The sequence below is a fragment of the Lissotriton vulgaris genome, chromosome 8 (genome assembly GCF_964263255.1).
Source record: "Lissotriton vulgaris chromosome 8, aLisVul1.2, whole genome shotgun sequence".
NCBI lineage: Eukaryota > Metazoa > Chordata > Amphibia > Caudata > Salamandridae > Lissotriton > Lissotriton vulgaris.
The window spans coordinates 666,254,230-666,269,788 of NC_141696.1; the positions used below are offsets into that span (position 1 = coordinate 666,254,230).

Genomic DNA, 15,559 nt, shown 5'->3' on the forward strand with positions numbered 1-15,559 from the left:
GATATCTCAACATTATAGATAGATGATGAACACATGACCCAATATCAATTATAAATGTTCAAAGTAACTACAGCACATAATCCTTAAATTCGAAAGGCAAGGAATTAGTATGCACAGGTTTGGAATAGCATCTTAGTCCAAGGCCATTGTAAACTATTTTTTTTTGTAATAACACAATTTATTTATTTTTCGTGATAAAAGCTGGGCTGTAGCCCTACATACATACATTGACACCAAGATAGTCCGGATGTACAAAATTGGTATACAATATTAACTGCAATTGACATATAAAACAACAAGAACTTTGCGCAGACAGTCCCAAAACCCATACATTGAAGAAAGTGTAGGTGAGTACTCAAACATGCAGCAATGGTATATAGTGTGTGGCCTGGAATTGTCAGGCAAGTGCCAGTAACTTTACTCATCAAGGGGTCTGAGAAGGGAGGTGGGAAGGTCGATACCCCAGTATGTTGCTCATCTGAACCATATTTTCCTGTGTTTCCGGGGGTAGCCTCGCACCTGGAATACCCCCAGCTCAGGGCCCATACATCTGTCAAGTTCATTTCTCCATTCCCCACTGTCATGGGGGGAGACCCCCTTCCATAATTGGGAAATGTCCCGTTTAGGCAATTGTAAACTTTTCCTTGAAACCGACACCCAAACTCTTATGCACATGCTGAGACATTAAACATGGAACAATAGAAATCATACTTGTATTACAAACTTTGCCATTTTCTAACACCACCACATGATCTTTGACTTCTTTAACCCTGACAGGGGCATAAAATGTTGAAGAACAGTTTGCCACCAGGAGAGGTCTTTTAATCATTACCCAATCTCTGACTTTAACAGGCAATGCTCTCGTAGGTCATTCAACCATTGAGTACTATGCACCTCTCACATCCATCACCTGTCCATCTTTGCTCAAATCCATCATTTTCCCGTCCATCCATTCTTTATTTAATGTAGAACCTATCATCTTTCCTCCAAACAAAGAAAAAGGAGGCCTTCCATTGCTATTGTTAAACGTAGCTCTAACTTCCCAGAGCATATCCTGGATGGCTCTTCTCCAATTTAAGCCATTCACCTATGCAAACTGCAACTGATCTTTAATGGTATGATTAAATCATCCCACTAAACAATTACCGTAGGAATGATTCAAAGAAATAGTTACCTATTTGTTATGTTATGTTATGTTAAATATACTTATAATGCACATGGCTGCCCCAGAAACGGGGCGTCCCAGCGCAAGCAGATGGGAGGTAGAGAGAAGAGAGAAGGGACCTATATGGTGTAGAAGAGCCACGTTTTAATAAGTTTTCTGAAGGTCCAGAAGGGCAGAGTTCCACAAGATCGGGCAACAAGCCCTGAAGGAGCGCCCCCCTGCTCTACGCCTACGCCCTTGGGTAGTGCGGGACAGATGTTGGTTAGCAGAGCGTAGGGCCCGAGAGGGAACATATGAAGTACACAGACCCTGGAGAATTTGGGGGTCCTGACCATGAAGAATCTTATGAGTGGTGCAGAGAGTTTTAACCTTAACTCTCTGTTCGATTGGTAGCCAGTGCAAAGGACGAAGAAGGTTGGAGGTATGGCAGTGCTTAGGTAAGCCAAAAAGAGTACGTGCAGTCGCATTCTGTACCAGTTGGAGTCGTTTGGACACAGTTTTATTTGCACCTAGTAGAAGTCCATTGCAGTAGTCTAGCGGCGACTGCACTACAGATTGTACAATTGTTTGCCGAATTGGGGCATCAAAAAAGAAGACCAAAGCATAGCCCAGACACTTTTTTTGCATGTGGCTCAAATGAATGGACCCCATCTATCAGCACCCCTAGGTTCTTGACCACCGTTTTAGGTAGGGGGGACCAAAGCTGCGGCCCACCATTGACTATCCCATTGATGTGTATTATGCCCGACCAGGAGCACTTCCATTTTGGAGATGTTGAGTTTTAAATATTTGTCGGCCATCCAGTCAGAAATGGCCAGAAGATCCTCACGAAATTTCAGTTGGTCTAGATTGCTATTATTAAAGAAAGTGAAACCAATTGTTTATCATCGGCGTATGATACCATTTTAATATTACGTGCTTAGGCCAACAGGGCCAGTGGGCGGACGTATATGTTAAATAATGTTGGGCTCAGGGCAGACCCCTGAGGAACTCCACATCCCTAAGGATGAATACTGGATGCATAGGGGGGGGGGGCATGTACCTGGAAAGAGCGTTCGGATAAAAAAGATGAAAACCAGATCAGTGCCTTGTCTTTCACACCAATCTCCCTTAGCCTTTGAAGCAGGATTTCATGAGAAACGGTGTCAAAGGCTGCACTTAGATCTAGCAGAATCAGTGCTGAAGTGTTCCCCTCATCCAGCATGGCCCACAATTGCTCGGTGACCGCCAGAGCATCCACAGACTCCACTCATCTCTCTGACACTAACTGAGACACATTTGAGTCACCAATTGGCCATGATAACACTCCTTGACAAGCACGTCCTGTTAAAACTCTTTGATCACAGTGGTATTCAACTTTTAGACAAATCTCACCTCTGGGCATTTCGAAATGTAACCCACTAAATCAAAGACCACAAGGAAGTTCCACCTAAAACAGCCAAAGGTCCACTAATACCAAATGCTAATTTACTCCATGGTACATTAGCACACACTACTGGTTTAACAGGACTTGGTATAGTGACTTGTGTTTTGTCACTAAGAATGCATGTGTAACATTCCCTGACATAATGTTCAACGACCTTATCCACAAAGAGCCACTGAAATTCCTTTCAAACCCTCCATTTCGTGTCACGAATGCCCAAGTGGCCGTCATGGCCAAGATTCACTATTTAACTATGGACACCACAAGGAGCCACCAGAGGTTCATTCCTACAGAATATTCCATCCTTATGGACAGTTCCCCTGCAACTCTCCAGAGGGTAGCAAAGGCATCTCCTTAGATGTAGACCATTTTCCTGATAAACATTCCATTCTTGCACCACAACATCACCTTTGATTGTTTCTTTCCATTCCTTCTCGGACATGCACTATTCATAACAGTACCAAATGAAAACACAAACTCTGCATTATCTCAATCCTGATCAACTACGTGATTCTAGTCTGGTAAGGGCAACCTAGACAAATAAACAGCAGCAAAATTACGTACTCCAGGAATGTATTGTAATATATATTGAAACTTTTGCAATCTATACTGCCATTTAGCGATGCAAGGAGTAGCTCTACCACCACAACTAGTTTTAAATAAATCCACAGGAGGTTTATGGTCAGTCCACAAAATTTACTAATTTTCTCAACTAAATATCTTGAAGCAGTGGATACCTTACCACTTGGCCAAGGTTTCTTTTTTGATAATAGAATGTATGTACTCAGCACCTCGGAGGCTTTTTGAGGCAAATGCAATAGTTTCCTCACTACCGTTAATTCTTTTCTGCATAAGAACAGCATGCATCCATGATTGCTGGCATTGCTGGTAATAATGCAGAAATAACAGGTATCAAAAGGTTAAGGTGGACCAGTAGAGACAATTTTTTACTTAACGGACTTAAAACATCATCACACTCACTGCTCCATTCAAAATTGGTATTCTTATTGAGCTATGATCTTAAGCAAATGGTTTCAGCAGCAACACCATTGACAAACTTAGACTAATATTCAATGAGCCATAAAACTGACCTTAATTGGTCCTTATCCTTGGTTGTAGGCACATCTTGAATTGCCTTTAAAATTTTTATCTTAGGTTCAATTTCTTTAGCAAATATATGATGACCAAATAATCTACCCCTATTTGACTAAATTTGCACGGATCCCTCTTCAGTGTCAATCCACTCTTCTCAATTATATCCAACACACATTTAACTCTCAACTCATGTTTGTATTGATTCTTGCCAGAGACCAGGATGTCATCCTAAAAATATGCAACACCAGACATATCTTTGAATAGATTGCTCATCTGTCACTAAAAACAGCTGAGGTAGAGGCCACAACAAAAGGCAATAGCACATAACGTTATGCACCCTCAGCTGTTACAAAATATTTTAGGTGTCGTAATTCCACACATAGTTCTACTTGATGGTAAGCAGCAGATATGTCATGGGACATGACAACTGCTCCTTTCTTAAAGGTGGCTAGCATCTCATTCATATTACTATGGAGGACAACAATTTAGAGCCTTTAATAGGTTAAATTATACCTAAAGTACAACATTTTTCAAATTCCGCTTCCAACTCTTTCCTCAACACTAGAGACACTCTACATACTTTGTGTACCATAAGTGGGAATTCTTCTTCAAGACTATATGATGCTGAAATCCTTTCAACCTTCCCAATCATCATTAAACAGTCCAGGATACTGACTAACCCATTTCCAATTATCCAATTGGCACTCATCAGACCCTATCGTCTTGAAGAACCTTCTCTTAGATATTACTTAATCCAGATGGTTGGTTGGAATATTGATGTTTCCTTCTTCATTCCAACCTAACAGGTTTGAACCCCGCTACATCAATTATGCCATTAGTAACATTCCCATCCCCCAGGGCCACATATATATTTTAAGGCGAGAGGACCACATGGTCCCCTTCCCTTAGTCTCCTTAGGCCCTGAGGACCCCATCCCCATGGCCACTAATTAAAACTAATAGGATGAGGAACGCAGGCCCCATTCTTCAACTGATTTTCGCCCAAGAGACGCCATCCTGATGCATTTTTTAGGGGGAGGGGGACCGGCCCCCCACCCCGGGCTGCCTTTGGCCACATGGACCCCATCCCCTGAGGTACAGTGCATTTTTTGGGGGGAAGGGAGAGCATGTGGCCCTGCTTACTGGGCTGATTTTGGCCCCAGGGTCCCCATCTTTAGGGGTACAGCACTATATTTACGGGTAGGGGGAATATGACCCCCCTCCCTAGAATGATTTCAGCCCGGGACCCCATCCCCGGTGCCTTACCAACAAAGGGTGGGTGCACTGATGGCCCCCCAGAGCACCAACCAGATTATGATTGGGGGCTGCAGGCGTAGCCCCAAGACCCTTGCGGCCCCAGATGGCTCCTTTCCTCCAGCAGGAGCTGGCATTGCTCCCACCCACAGCGAGCTGCTACAAATGCTGCTCCCTGTGGGCAGAAGCAATCTTTTCATCTGTTTCCCTGCACGCTTCACTGCGGGCAGAGAAACAGATGAAAAGTCCGCTCCCAGTGGGCAAGAGCATTTTTCATGCTTCTGGCTGCTGGGAGCGGCCTTTGTGTTGGCTCTCACTTGGCGGGAGTTTTGAAATTGAGCAGGAGGTGCGCCTGGTATCAGGGAGCTATGTGATTTTAAAGCACTTTGAAAGAACTTTTAAAAGGTGTATCGGCAAGAACAGACCCACATGGGTTGTGATGTTGAAACTACCAGTCCCACTATGGATTTCTACTGTGATGGAGAGTTGCCGGCCCAGAAGGGCGTGACTATATAATTGGGGAAGTGCTGGCAGTTGTGTTTTGCCGCTCCAGTGACAGTTTCCCATGGATGAAGGGCGGAAGGCCCAAAATGCGTTGCAAATGAACTGTCGTATGTTTTAAAGAAGCAACTCTCTTGTGGCAGTATACCTCCTGAGGGTGCATCCCAACATGAGGCAAAACTTATTGATTATGTTTTACGGCCCGCCTGGTCGAGTTGAGGCACCACCACGATATCCACAAAGGGTCCGCTGCTGTTTACTTGGACGGCTGAATGCGTGTGCAGAAGGTGGACCCGGTATCAGGGAGCTGTGTGATTTTAAAGCACTTTGAAAGAACTTTTAACATGTGTATCGGCAAGAACAGACCCACATGGGTTGTGATGTTGAAACTACCAGCCGCACTATGCATTTCTACGGCAATGGAGAGTTGCTTGCCCACAAGGGCGTGACTATATAATTGGGGAAGTGCCGGCAGTTGTGTTTTGCCGCTCCAGTGACAGTTTGCCGTGGAGAGGTGTGGCTCACTGGTTAGAGGCGGCAGACCTGTAAGCAGAGAACGGCCCGGGACCAGGGTTCAATTCCCGACGCGGCAGGATCGTGGACCAGGTTCAACGGACTCGATAATTCTCGCCTCAGTGCCTACTCTAACCTGGGAACACACTCGGTAACTCTGGGCATTAAGCTTGCCTCATCTCTACAACGGCCCCCCACGGACGCCAGGGATGCCTGGTTTCACCCTGGAGATACCCAGTAAGGGACCATCTCACAGGGAAAACCAGGACGGGTTCCCCAGCGGTCTACAGCGCCAGGACACTCGGTTAGAGTAACAGTGCGCTTTACAAATATCCCACATTTACATTTACATATGAACGGTGAAAGGCCCGAAATGTGTCACAAATGAACTGTCATGTTTTAAAGAAGCAAGTCTCTTGTGGCGTATACCTCCTGAGGGTGTATCCCAACAGGAGACAAACCTTATTGAGTCATTTTGTGCCACAAAGTACCCCCTATCATACATACAAGGATATTGCATGTCAGGCTGAATGCTGAGTTTGTTCATAATGTCACGGAACTCCGAGGTAATGGACAATATCCGTAAAATATATGGCAGGTGGTATTTTATTCCTTATAATACATGTTCACACCATCACCCTTCCTGCAAACCACGTAAATTCTTGTTGTGTTAAAAATCTTTTATGTGAAAGAGGTAGTTCAGTTTCAACCATGAAGCATAAAAGCGGGAACTAGTGTTAAATCAAGCACATCAAGATGCAGTCAGTGATATATTGCCAAAATATATTAGAATATGTTTAATTTAAGTCAGTGCTGATGCTCAGAATGTGTAGAAAAAGTCAAAGGAACTTTATTTTCCCTGTAGTTACAAAAAATAAACATGTGATTGTAAATATCTCGTTACTACTCCACTGTTTGTTTTAGAAAAACAGGTCATGTGAATGAAAAGCCAGTTTTCGTTTTTGTTAAGTTCTATTCACCTTTTAAGCTGAAGCTCTAATTATGCTGTGTGAACTGCCTTTCACATTGGCTCCTTGCTCAGGTAGGAGGCATTATGACATCTGACTGCAACTGTCATAACTTATTACAGGCGAGCAGCTACATCATTTCTTTATTACAGACAAAACAAGTGATCTGTAGTATGGAAATAAGAGACAGACTTTAATACAAACATTGTGGGTTCCAGTATATTAAACCAACATATTATCCCAACATACTATGTTCATATTGCAATTGTTTTCTTCCTTTTCATGTGTGAAACATAACTGGAAAGTTGTGTTTGTAATGCACTCTCACATTTTACATTATTTGCTTCCCCAGGGTTGGTGAGCGGGAAACAGCACTGGAAGCAGCACTTCGGTTGCTTCAGCAATTCTACCTGGACCTGGAAAAGTTTCTTAGTTGGCTCACTGAAGCAGAGATCACTGCCAATGTTTTACAGGATGCCACCCACAAGGATGGAGTACTAGAGGACACACGTGGACTTCGAGAACTCATGAAACAATGGCAGGTAAGTCATCACTGCACTGAATATGGAAGTTAATGGGGGTAGAAATGCCTTTGTCATGGATTTGGAGTTTACTTTTTAAAAAAATTGAAAATAATGTTGTTTTAGCACTATCTGCAAATTCTCCAGGAAATAGGGAAGCTGTAAAATTAACAGATTGCAGAGAAAATTCTAATAGGTTTACAACAGTGGAATCAACACTTTAGATTTGAAAAAATGGTGCAATCATTGGACCGTTGGCAAAAGAGCTTAGAATCAACTGAAACAGTGTCAATTGACTTTCACTAATAAGGGCAGAAAAAGGTTCTTGGCCACTGCAAAAGCAGAGATGTGATGTGTGGCTATAGGACTTTTACACTGGTCCTGTATCTATGTTGACTATATTTATTTTCATCTTCATATATGCAATCTATGTTTAACTACTGCACTATGAAAGTTCATTGATAAAGTACCAGATATTGATAATACTGTTCATCTACAATACTGTGCCAAACTAGCATAAGTATATATAAGTAGCACGCACCTCCTTCTCAGGTTTCGTTTCCAAAAACTCTTTGGCTGAAAATCTTTTGTTTGCCTAGTATTAATATTTTTTAAGTTTGATTTATTGAGGAAAAGAAAAAGGGGAAGGAGGGGATGGGGGAGAAGAGTTACAATAAGTGGATCAAAGAAATAAACAATGTAATAACAATAATGATTTCATAAAAAAGTAAGCATTACAAGCATGAAAATTATGAACATATCATTAGAATGGAATACCATAAGTAAAACATAGTACAGTAAGACTTAATAATGATAGGTAATCAAGTAATCAAGTAAAAAGAGAAAAACAGGTAATAAGCAATTCATGGAGGTTTGCGAACTTCAACTGTTTCAGGTGCAGGAGAGGGATGAACGAGGGAAGAGGAAGAGAGGTATGTTACCAAAGGGAGCCAAATCAGGTCACGTTTTACAGCTAGGGAAATGGGGGGTACATAATTGGTGTCTAAACGTTGATTGAAACAGATTGCATTCCACCAGGACTGATAATAAATATTTGCAGCTTGTTTCCAGTTAGATGTAACAATATGAAAGGCTATAGCAATGAAAAGATCAAGGAAAGGGTAGTGGTTGGGAGATTGAGGAAGGTCTGAAGAGAGGGAGCCAAGAAAAACTAGTGAGGGTGAAAAGGGGACCTGAAAATGGAAAATCCTCTGAATTTGCCGCCAAACCAACTGCCAGAACTGGGAAGTAGGCGGGCATTCAAACAACATATGTTTAAGGCCAGCAGAAGGGCAGGGACAGGACCAACAGGTAGAAGGGGTGTCTGGTGAAAAATGGGACAAAGCCAGTGGAGTGAATAAAGTTCTATGATAAATGAAAAATAAAGTTTGGGTGGTGTTAGCAGCTCTAGAGGTCTTATGAAGTTTAGTCCAAATTTTATCCCACAAAAGTACAGGCCAGTTCTGAGAAAGATCTAGCTCCCATGCAAGTTCAATGCGAGATTTCAACCTATCAGTAATAAAACGGAAAGAGTTATACAGAGCAGATGCAGAAGGAGATGCTTCCAATAAAAGGGAAGTAGGTCGGCAATCTAAAGGAATATCGTTGGAGGATGAAAGAGATTGGAGATAGGAGAGCAAGACAGGGTGAAGAGAGCTATATTGCGAACGGGCAGAAGCTGGTAAAGAGAAAATAGATTAGAGATCCTGGAAGGAGAGAGGCTTATTCTGAGAATGTAATTGAGAGATCCACATATTCCTCGAGAGTGCCAAGTTTTCCAATAAATAGTACGATTACAGATTTTAAGATGAGAGTTATTCCAAATTGGTTGTTCATGGATGGATAGGAGGGAAGGAAAGGATGAAGTTAAGTAAGGAGAAAGAAGAGTGCGAGAATGTGAAAGAATAGGTAAGCGAAGACGAGTTAAAGAAGATGTAAAGGACAGAAATTCACGGAAGGTTAAAGGAGAGATGAAAGAGGATTCCATGCTGAGCCAGACAGGGGGGTAGTGAGACAGAGTAGATGAAAACCAGCGAGTCGATTGTTTCATGGAAAAAGCACGGTGATATTGTTTGGCATCAGGAAAACGTACTCCAGTTTGAGCTTTATCTTTCCGCAAAGTAGCTAGAGCTATTCGAGAACGCTTGCCATTCAATAAGAATTTTAATAATAAAGAGTCAGTTTTCTTAAAGAAAGAAAGAGGAATGTGTAAAGGAAGCATGGAAAGAGTATAAAGGAGCAAGGGAGATAGCATCATCTTTATAGAGTTGAGTCAACCCCACCAGGCCAAAAAGAGTGGATGTCATCGAGTGATAGCTGTGTCCATTTTCTTGAAAATATAATCAAAATTTAACTTGAGAGTATCAGATAATGAAGGAGCAAACCAAACTCCTAGGTATTTGGTTTTAGATGGTTGCCATGAAAAACCTGTAGAGGAAAAGAGATGCTTCTGACAGAGAGGATTCAAAGGTAAAATTTCACACTTGTCCGCGTTTAAGCGGTAACCGGAAACTGCAGAGAAGGAAGAGACCTGTTTAAGGAAAGAGGGAATAGAGGTGGTAGGGTCATAGCAATAAAAATTAATATCGTCGGCATAAACTGAAAGTTTGACTTGTTGGGAACCAAAGTGAAAACCAGAGATAGAGTCATCTAAACGAATTTTGGTAAGAAAGGGTTCTAATGCTAAAACAAAAAGTAAGGGTGATAAAGGGCAACCTTGTCGAACTCCTCTGTGTAAGGAAAAATAATCAGAGGACATTCCATTTACAAAAATAGATGCTTGAGGATCAGAATAAAGTAAAGATATAATAGAAATGAATTTAGAAGGAATACCAATCCAACACAAAGCCTGAAACATGAAATCCTACCCAATGCTGTCAAAAGCCTTCTCCGCGTCCAGGGAGATAGCTGCAAAGGGAAGAGTCAAGGAAGAAGATTTGCTAAGAATGTTAAGAAAAACTCGGGAATTATCAGAGGAGAGACGCCCTTTTACGAAACCAGATTGTTCTGGGCCAATTATATCTGGTAGGAGGTGATCCATGCGAAGAGCTAATATCTTTGCTAGAATTTTGTAATCAGTGTTAACTAAAGATATTGGCCTATAATTTTTGCACAAGGAGTGATCTTTATCTTCTTTTGGAATTAAGCAAATTACGGCTTGTTGAAAAGAACCACTAGATGAACCGGCAGCGGAGAAGGATTGAAATAAAAGTAAGAGTTTAGGAAGAAGGAGAGAAGCAAAGTGACTATAGAATTCAATAGTAAACCCGTCAGGTCCTGGGGATTTGCCATGACGAAGTTTAGATACAGAGTAAGAGACTTCAGAAAGTGAAATGTCTTGTTCCAAAGCGTGAAAGTCAACATGTGAAACTGAGGGAGGTGGAAGAGATTGAAAATAAGAAAGGAGATCATCAGCCGTAGGAACTTGTTCTGGGGTATAAAGAGTATCATAAAATTTGGCAAACTCAGTGAGAATTTCTTTATCTTTATATGTAGATTCTCCGGAAGAAGTTTTGATAGATTGAATTTTTGTGCGTTCTTTACGAATCCTTAAGTAATTGGCCAAAAGCTTCCCCATTTTATTCTTACCACCATAATATCTAGAGTTACATTTTAGTAGAGTATTAGAAGCAGCTTCTGTAGTGAATATGTTAAAAGAGATTTTTGCGTCAATAGGAGCTTTAAGGAAGGAATCAGATTTAGAAGCAAAATAAGCAAGTTCAAGGGCTTTAATGTCAGCCTAAATTTTCTCCGACTTGGCCTCTCGAAGTTTCTTGCGACAGGATACAAAGTTAATAATAAAACCCCTAGAGGCTGCTTTAAATGAATCCCAAACCATAACAAAAGGGGAGTCAGGGGTTTGGTTTAAAAGAAAAAATTCCTTGGCAAAGGCAGTGAATTCAGAACAAAAGGAGGGTTCCAAAGGTAAAGCGTTGTTAAACCGCCATCTGCCAGAGTGGGGAGAGAATGGGAGCAGGTCAAGGTCTACAAACACTGGGGCATGATCGGAAAGTAAGATGGAACCAATTTCAGAACGTATAGCATGTTGGGACAAGGATTTGCTTAGAAATATATGATCAATGCGGGATTGGGATTGGTGAGGAGGGGAGAAAAAACTATATTCTCTAAGGTCGTGATTGCATAGTCTCCAAATATCTACTAAGGCATTGTTTTGAAATGAGTTCACAAACTGTGTGTGCATTCTAGAAGGAACAAAAGTGACTTTTGAGTGTCGGTCGAGAAAGGGATCAACAATCTGATTACAGTCTCCTCCGAGAAGTATATAATCTCCAGAAAGGGAAGACAACTTGGAAGAGATAGCGACCAGAAGGATCTATCGTTCCCAGTGGGGCATATACATTAAATAGAGTGAGTGGGATGTTATCAATAAGTAAGTTAACAATAAGCCAATGACTATCAGCATCACATTCATGGGTAATCGAGGAAACATTTAACTTTTTATGTAACAAAAGTACAACACCATTTTTCCTAGATGTCGTAAGAGAACATAGAACATTACCCACCCAAGAACGTTTAAGTTTCAAAGCCTCCGGTTCAGTAAGATGAGACTCTTGAAGGAGGGCAGTATTCGTTTTCAGTCTCGCTAAATGTGATAGTACCCTCTGTCGCTTAATGGGATTGTTTAATCCCTTGACGTTCCATGTCGTTACACGGAACGAAACAATTTAGAAAAACAGTTGAGCGTAGCATGCTCAGTAATGCATAAGAAATACAATGGAGAGAAAGAAAGAAGAATGAATAGGAAAAAAAACAGAGAAAGGAGAAGAATAGATGAGAAGAGTTAAGGAATAGAAAAAGGTAAGGGAGAGAAAGGACAGATACAAGAATGAACAAGAAGACAGTACATGTCCAAAATGAACGACTGAATAACATACTTACAAAAACAGAAAACGCAAACAAGGGTGGGGGTGGTGACACAGAGGGAAGACGACGAGAGCGAGCAGAACGAACACCAGACCTCCATGACGAAAAATCGAAGGGCAGCACTTGGATACAGTATGATATAATAGAGTGAGGTTTGGAGGGGAATCATCTGAAAAACAGAAAAAACATAATAAGAAAATACAAGAGCCAACGAAAAACATAAAATGCCAGCAATTTTGAACAATATGAAACATATAGAGAAAGGACAATTATCATGGAGAACAAAGATGAGTCAGAACAGAAGGACATAAAGAGAAACAATATAATAAAGTGAAATAATCGGAACATGCTATCAGCCAGGTCTGGATAAATCCATAGCATCTGGGCCAAGTTGTCGAAGAAAATCTTGTAGGACCGCATGATCTTCATACGTGGTTGTTCGATCTTTATATGTAACCTTAAAGAGGCAAGAATGCAGGAGGCCATATCTAGCATTAATGGCTCTAAGCTATGGTCTCATGTCCAAGAATCTCTTCCTCCGGTCAGCAGTGGCCTTTGAAACATCTTGAGAGAGATATAGACGATGACCTTCCCAAATGATTTGCTTCTTGAGCCTTGCAGCTGAAAGTACCTGAAGAAGGTCAGTGTATTGCAAAAACAACATGATGACACCTCTAGGCTTAGTAGCAATCTTAGGTCCAAGACGATGAGCTCTTTGGGTGTTGATTGAAGATAAAGCCGGAGCATCTAATATCTTAGCAAGAAAGGATTGGAAGAAGGTGGTGGGGTTAGACCCTTCTGAAAGTTCCGGAAGGCCGTAAAGGTGTAGATTATTTCTACGATTCCTGTTCTCCAAATCCTCTGTGTGATGCTTAAGTAACAATATCTCCACCTCCATTGATGGAATGTGAGAGCATGAGGACCGTAGAGAGTCTGTGGATTGTTCCAAGGATGAAACCCTCGAGTCCAAGAATGTCCATTTCTCCTGCATAACCTGCATGTTTTTAGTGGTGGCTTCCATAAAGGGCTTAAAAGCACGCAACTCTTCCAAGATGAGATCCATAGAAGATGAAGATGAGGGGGAGGTACTCCATGGAGAAGGCGGATCCTTTTTCAGACATTTAGAAGAGGTTAAGGAGGACGGCAGCTTGCCTCCAGCTTGAGCTTGAGGGACTGCTCCATGTGATGCATCAGATTTTGAAGGTGCGCCGTCCGCCATGTCGTAGGAAGGAGAATCGGAATCTGATCCAACAGGAATTTTAGGAGCAGTTGTGAGCTTCAGAGTACAGAGCCTCCCCATGAAAACCTCAGCAAACACAGAGTCTGTAAAGCCAAATGCGAAGAGACTACATAGATGTCCGAAAGGAATTTGTGAAGAAACAAAGAGTCAGCAGCGAACCTGTAGTAAGATATTAGTAACCTCTGACCTGCTTACATTGAAGAGAATATTAGCAGGAGCCCACAAAGAAAGGAGCTCTGGGCGGCAAAAGCAACATTCTGAAGAGAAAGTTCCAGCCAATGGAGGAGAGTACGTTGCAGCAGAAGAGGTATAAGAAAGCAGGCTTAATAATGTGGAAACCAGAATAATTGTAGTAAACCAAGCCAAAAAAGTAATGAGTACAGAAGAGAAGGCTTCATTTTATGAGATAGTCCAGTTAATGAGGAAAACAAAATTGCGCCTGTGGGAGGTTACAGGTGATTGCTGAAGAGAAATGCAGAGGAAAAATCACCAAATCCCCATTTAGGCTCACCAAATTATTGCAGAAGCAAGCAGGAGCTGTGAAAGTCGAGCAGATTTCCTCCGTGCGAAGAAGCAGGCTGAGGACACTCAATGAAGCCAAAAGACGCGAGCAGCGCTCAAAATGGCGGCAGCGAGCGTCGGAATCCGCATTTTCGAGCAGATTCGCGAAATGATGATAAAACCGGGAAACGATGAGGGTATTGAACTCTCCTCACGTTCCGGTCTGCGGTGCTGTGGTCATGTCCCGGAAAAACTTGTTCAGGCTGCCGAAATTTAAGTTAAACCGGAGGTCAGCGCCGGAGCTTACACGCTACACCGCCATCTAGGTCGGCGTCCAAGCCACGCCCCCGCCTAGTAATAATATAATCATAAATTGTCAGCATATACATAGTTGGAAGCAGTTAAGAGATGGAAAGGCATGTCGGAATGGGGAGGAGACATTAAACTCAAGGAAAAGTAAAGGTAGTCCTGTGGAGAGGTAAGGGTGGTTGGGAACAGGTTCAGTTCAATTTTGTCTTCTCAAATGGGGACAATATACTTCATAAATGTCCATGATGACATTTCAGATCATTACTTTATAACTTGGGACACTGCATTTCCAAATGTTTGATGATGTTTTGAGGAGGCTGTTCTTTTCACACCTAATTTCGATTCAGTCATTTGTGTTTTTCCACCAGGGCCGGATTCGGGAACCAAAAGCAGTGTGCCTAAAGTCCTCCAACTGGCCCAGCCCTCTTATTTCCTCTTCTTGCTCTCTTTCCATTCATTATTCTATCTCTCTCTCTTGTCTCCAATGGCCCCACTTCCAGTCTGGCCCTGTTTTCTAGTTATTAACCATAACTCTTACTGGAGCATTAAATCTTACAGCCTCACAATTCCTTGGTCATTTCTGTTTGTCAGCCAGGTGAGGCTTTCATCTCTGATGGCCTCATTGGCTTCCTGTTTTGCACTTTTGGAACATTTGTAATAATAATGTATCTCTGATGGGAGGTCACCTGGTGAAGCTTAGGATTGTAGAAACTTGCCATTGCATTTTTATATCTCAAAGTTGAATTTACTTCCTTGATATCATTCACTTGGAAGTAGAACGATGAGGCCCTCTGCATTGTTATGTTCCATTTCAAGCTAACCTACAAACAGCCAATGCTTTAGTACTTAGCTAAAGCTCCTTCATGGGACCTTGTTTTGAGTTTGGTGTGCGGTTTCCAAAAGGGGGACTGTGAGATCCATTAGTTGCATTCAGTACTGTGTCCATGTCCAGTGCCATTTTGTGTGTTGTTGTCTGTGAAGGAACGTTTCAACTCATGAGGATCCTCAGGGGTTCAAACTTTCTCTGGGGCCACAGAAGTAGGATGGATATGTTGAATGCTCTTTCTTTTAAGTGTCTGAACTCTTTTTGTGGGTACCCATGAGGGAACGTAATTCTACTCTACAGCTACCTCCAGCTTCTCAGAATTCTAGAGCGTTCTCATGTTATCCTGGTGTCATTTACATT

The 15,559-nt window shown here is 42.0% G+C and overlaps 1 protein-coding gene across 2 annotated transcripts in view; it reads left to right on the forward strand.

Moving 5' to 3' along the window:
• The window catches only part of DMD (dystrophin), a 4,652,165-nt gene that overhangs the window by 2,622,657 nt on the left and 2,013,949 nt on the right, over window positions 1–15,559 (forward strand). For both annotated transcript variants that reach the window (XM_086934537.1, XM_086934536.1), the window contains one exon: window positions 7,271–7,460. In XM_086934537.1, coding sequence (XP_086790663.1) covers window positions 7,271–7,460 — 190 coding nt within the window. The remainder of the gene's footprint in view (window positions 1–7,270; window positions 7,461–15,559) is intronic.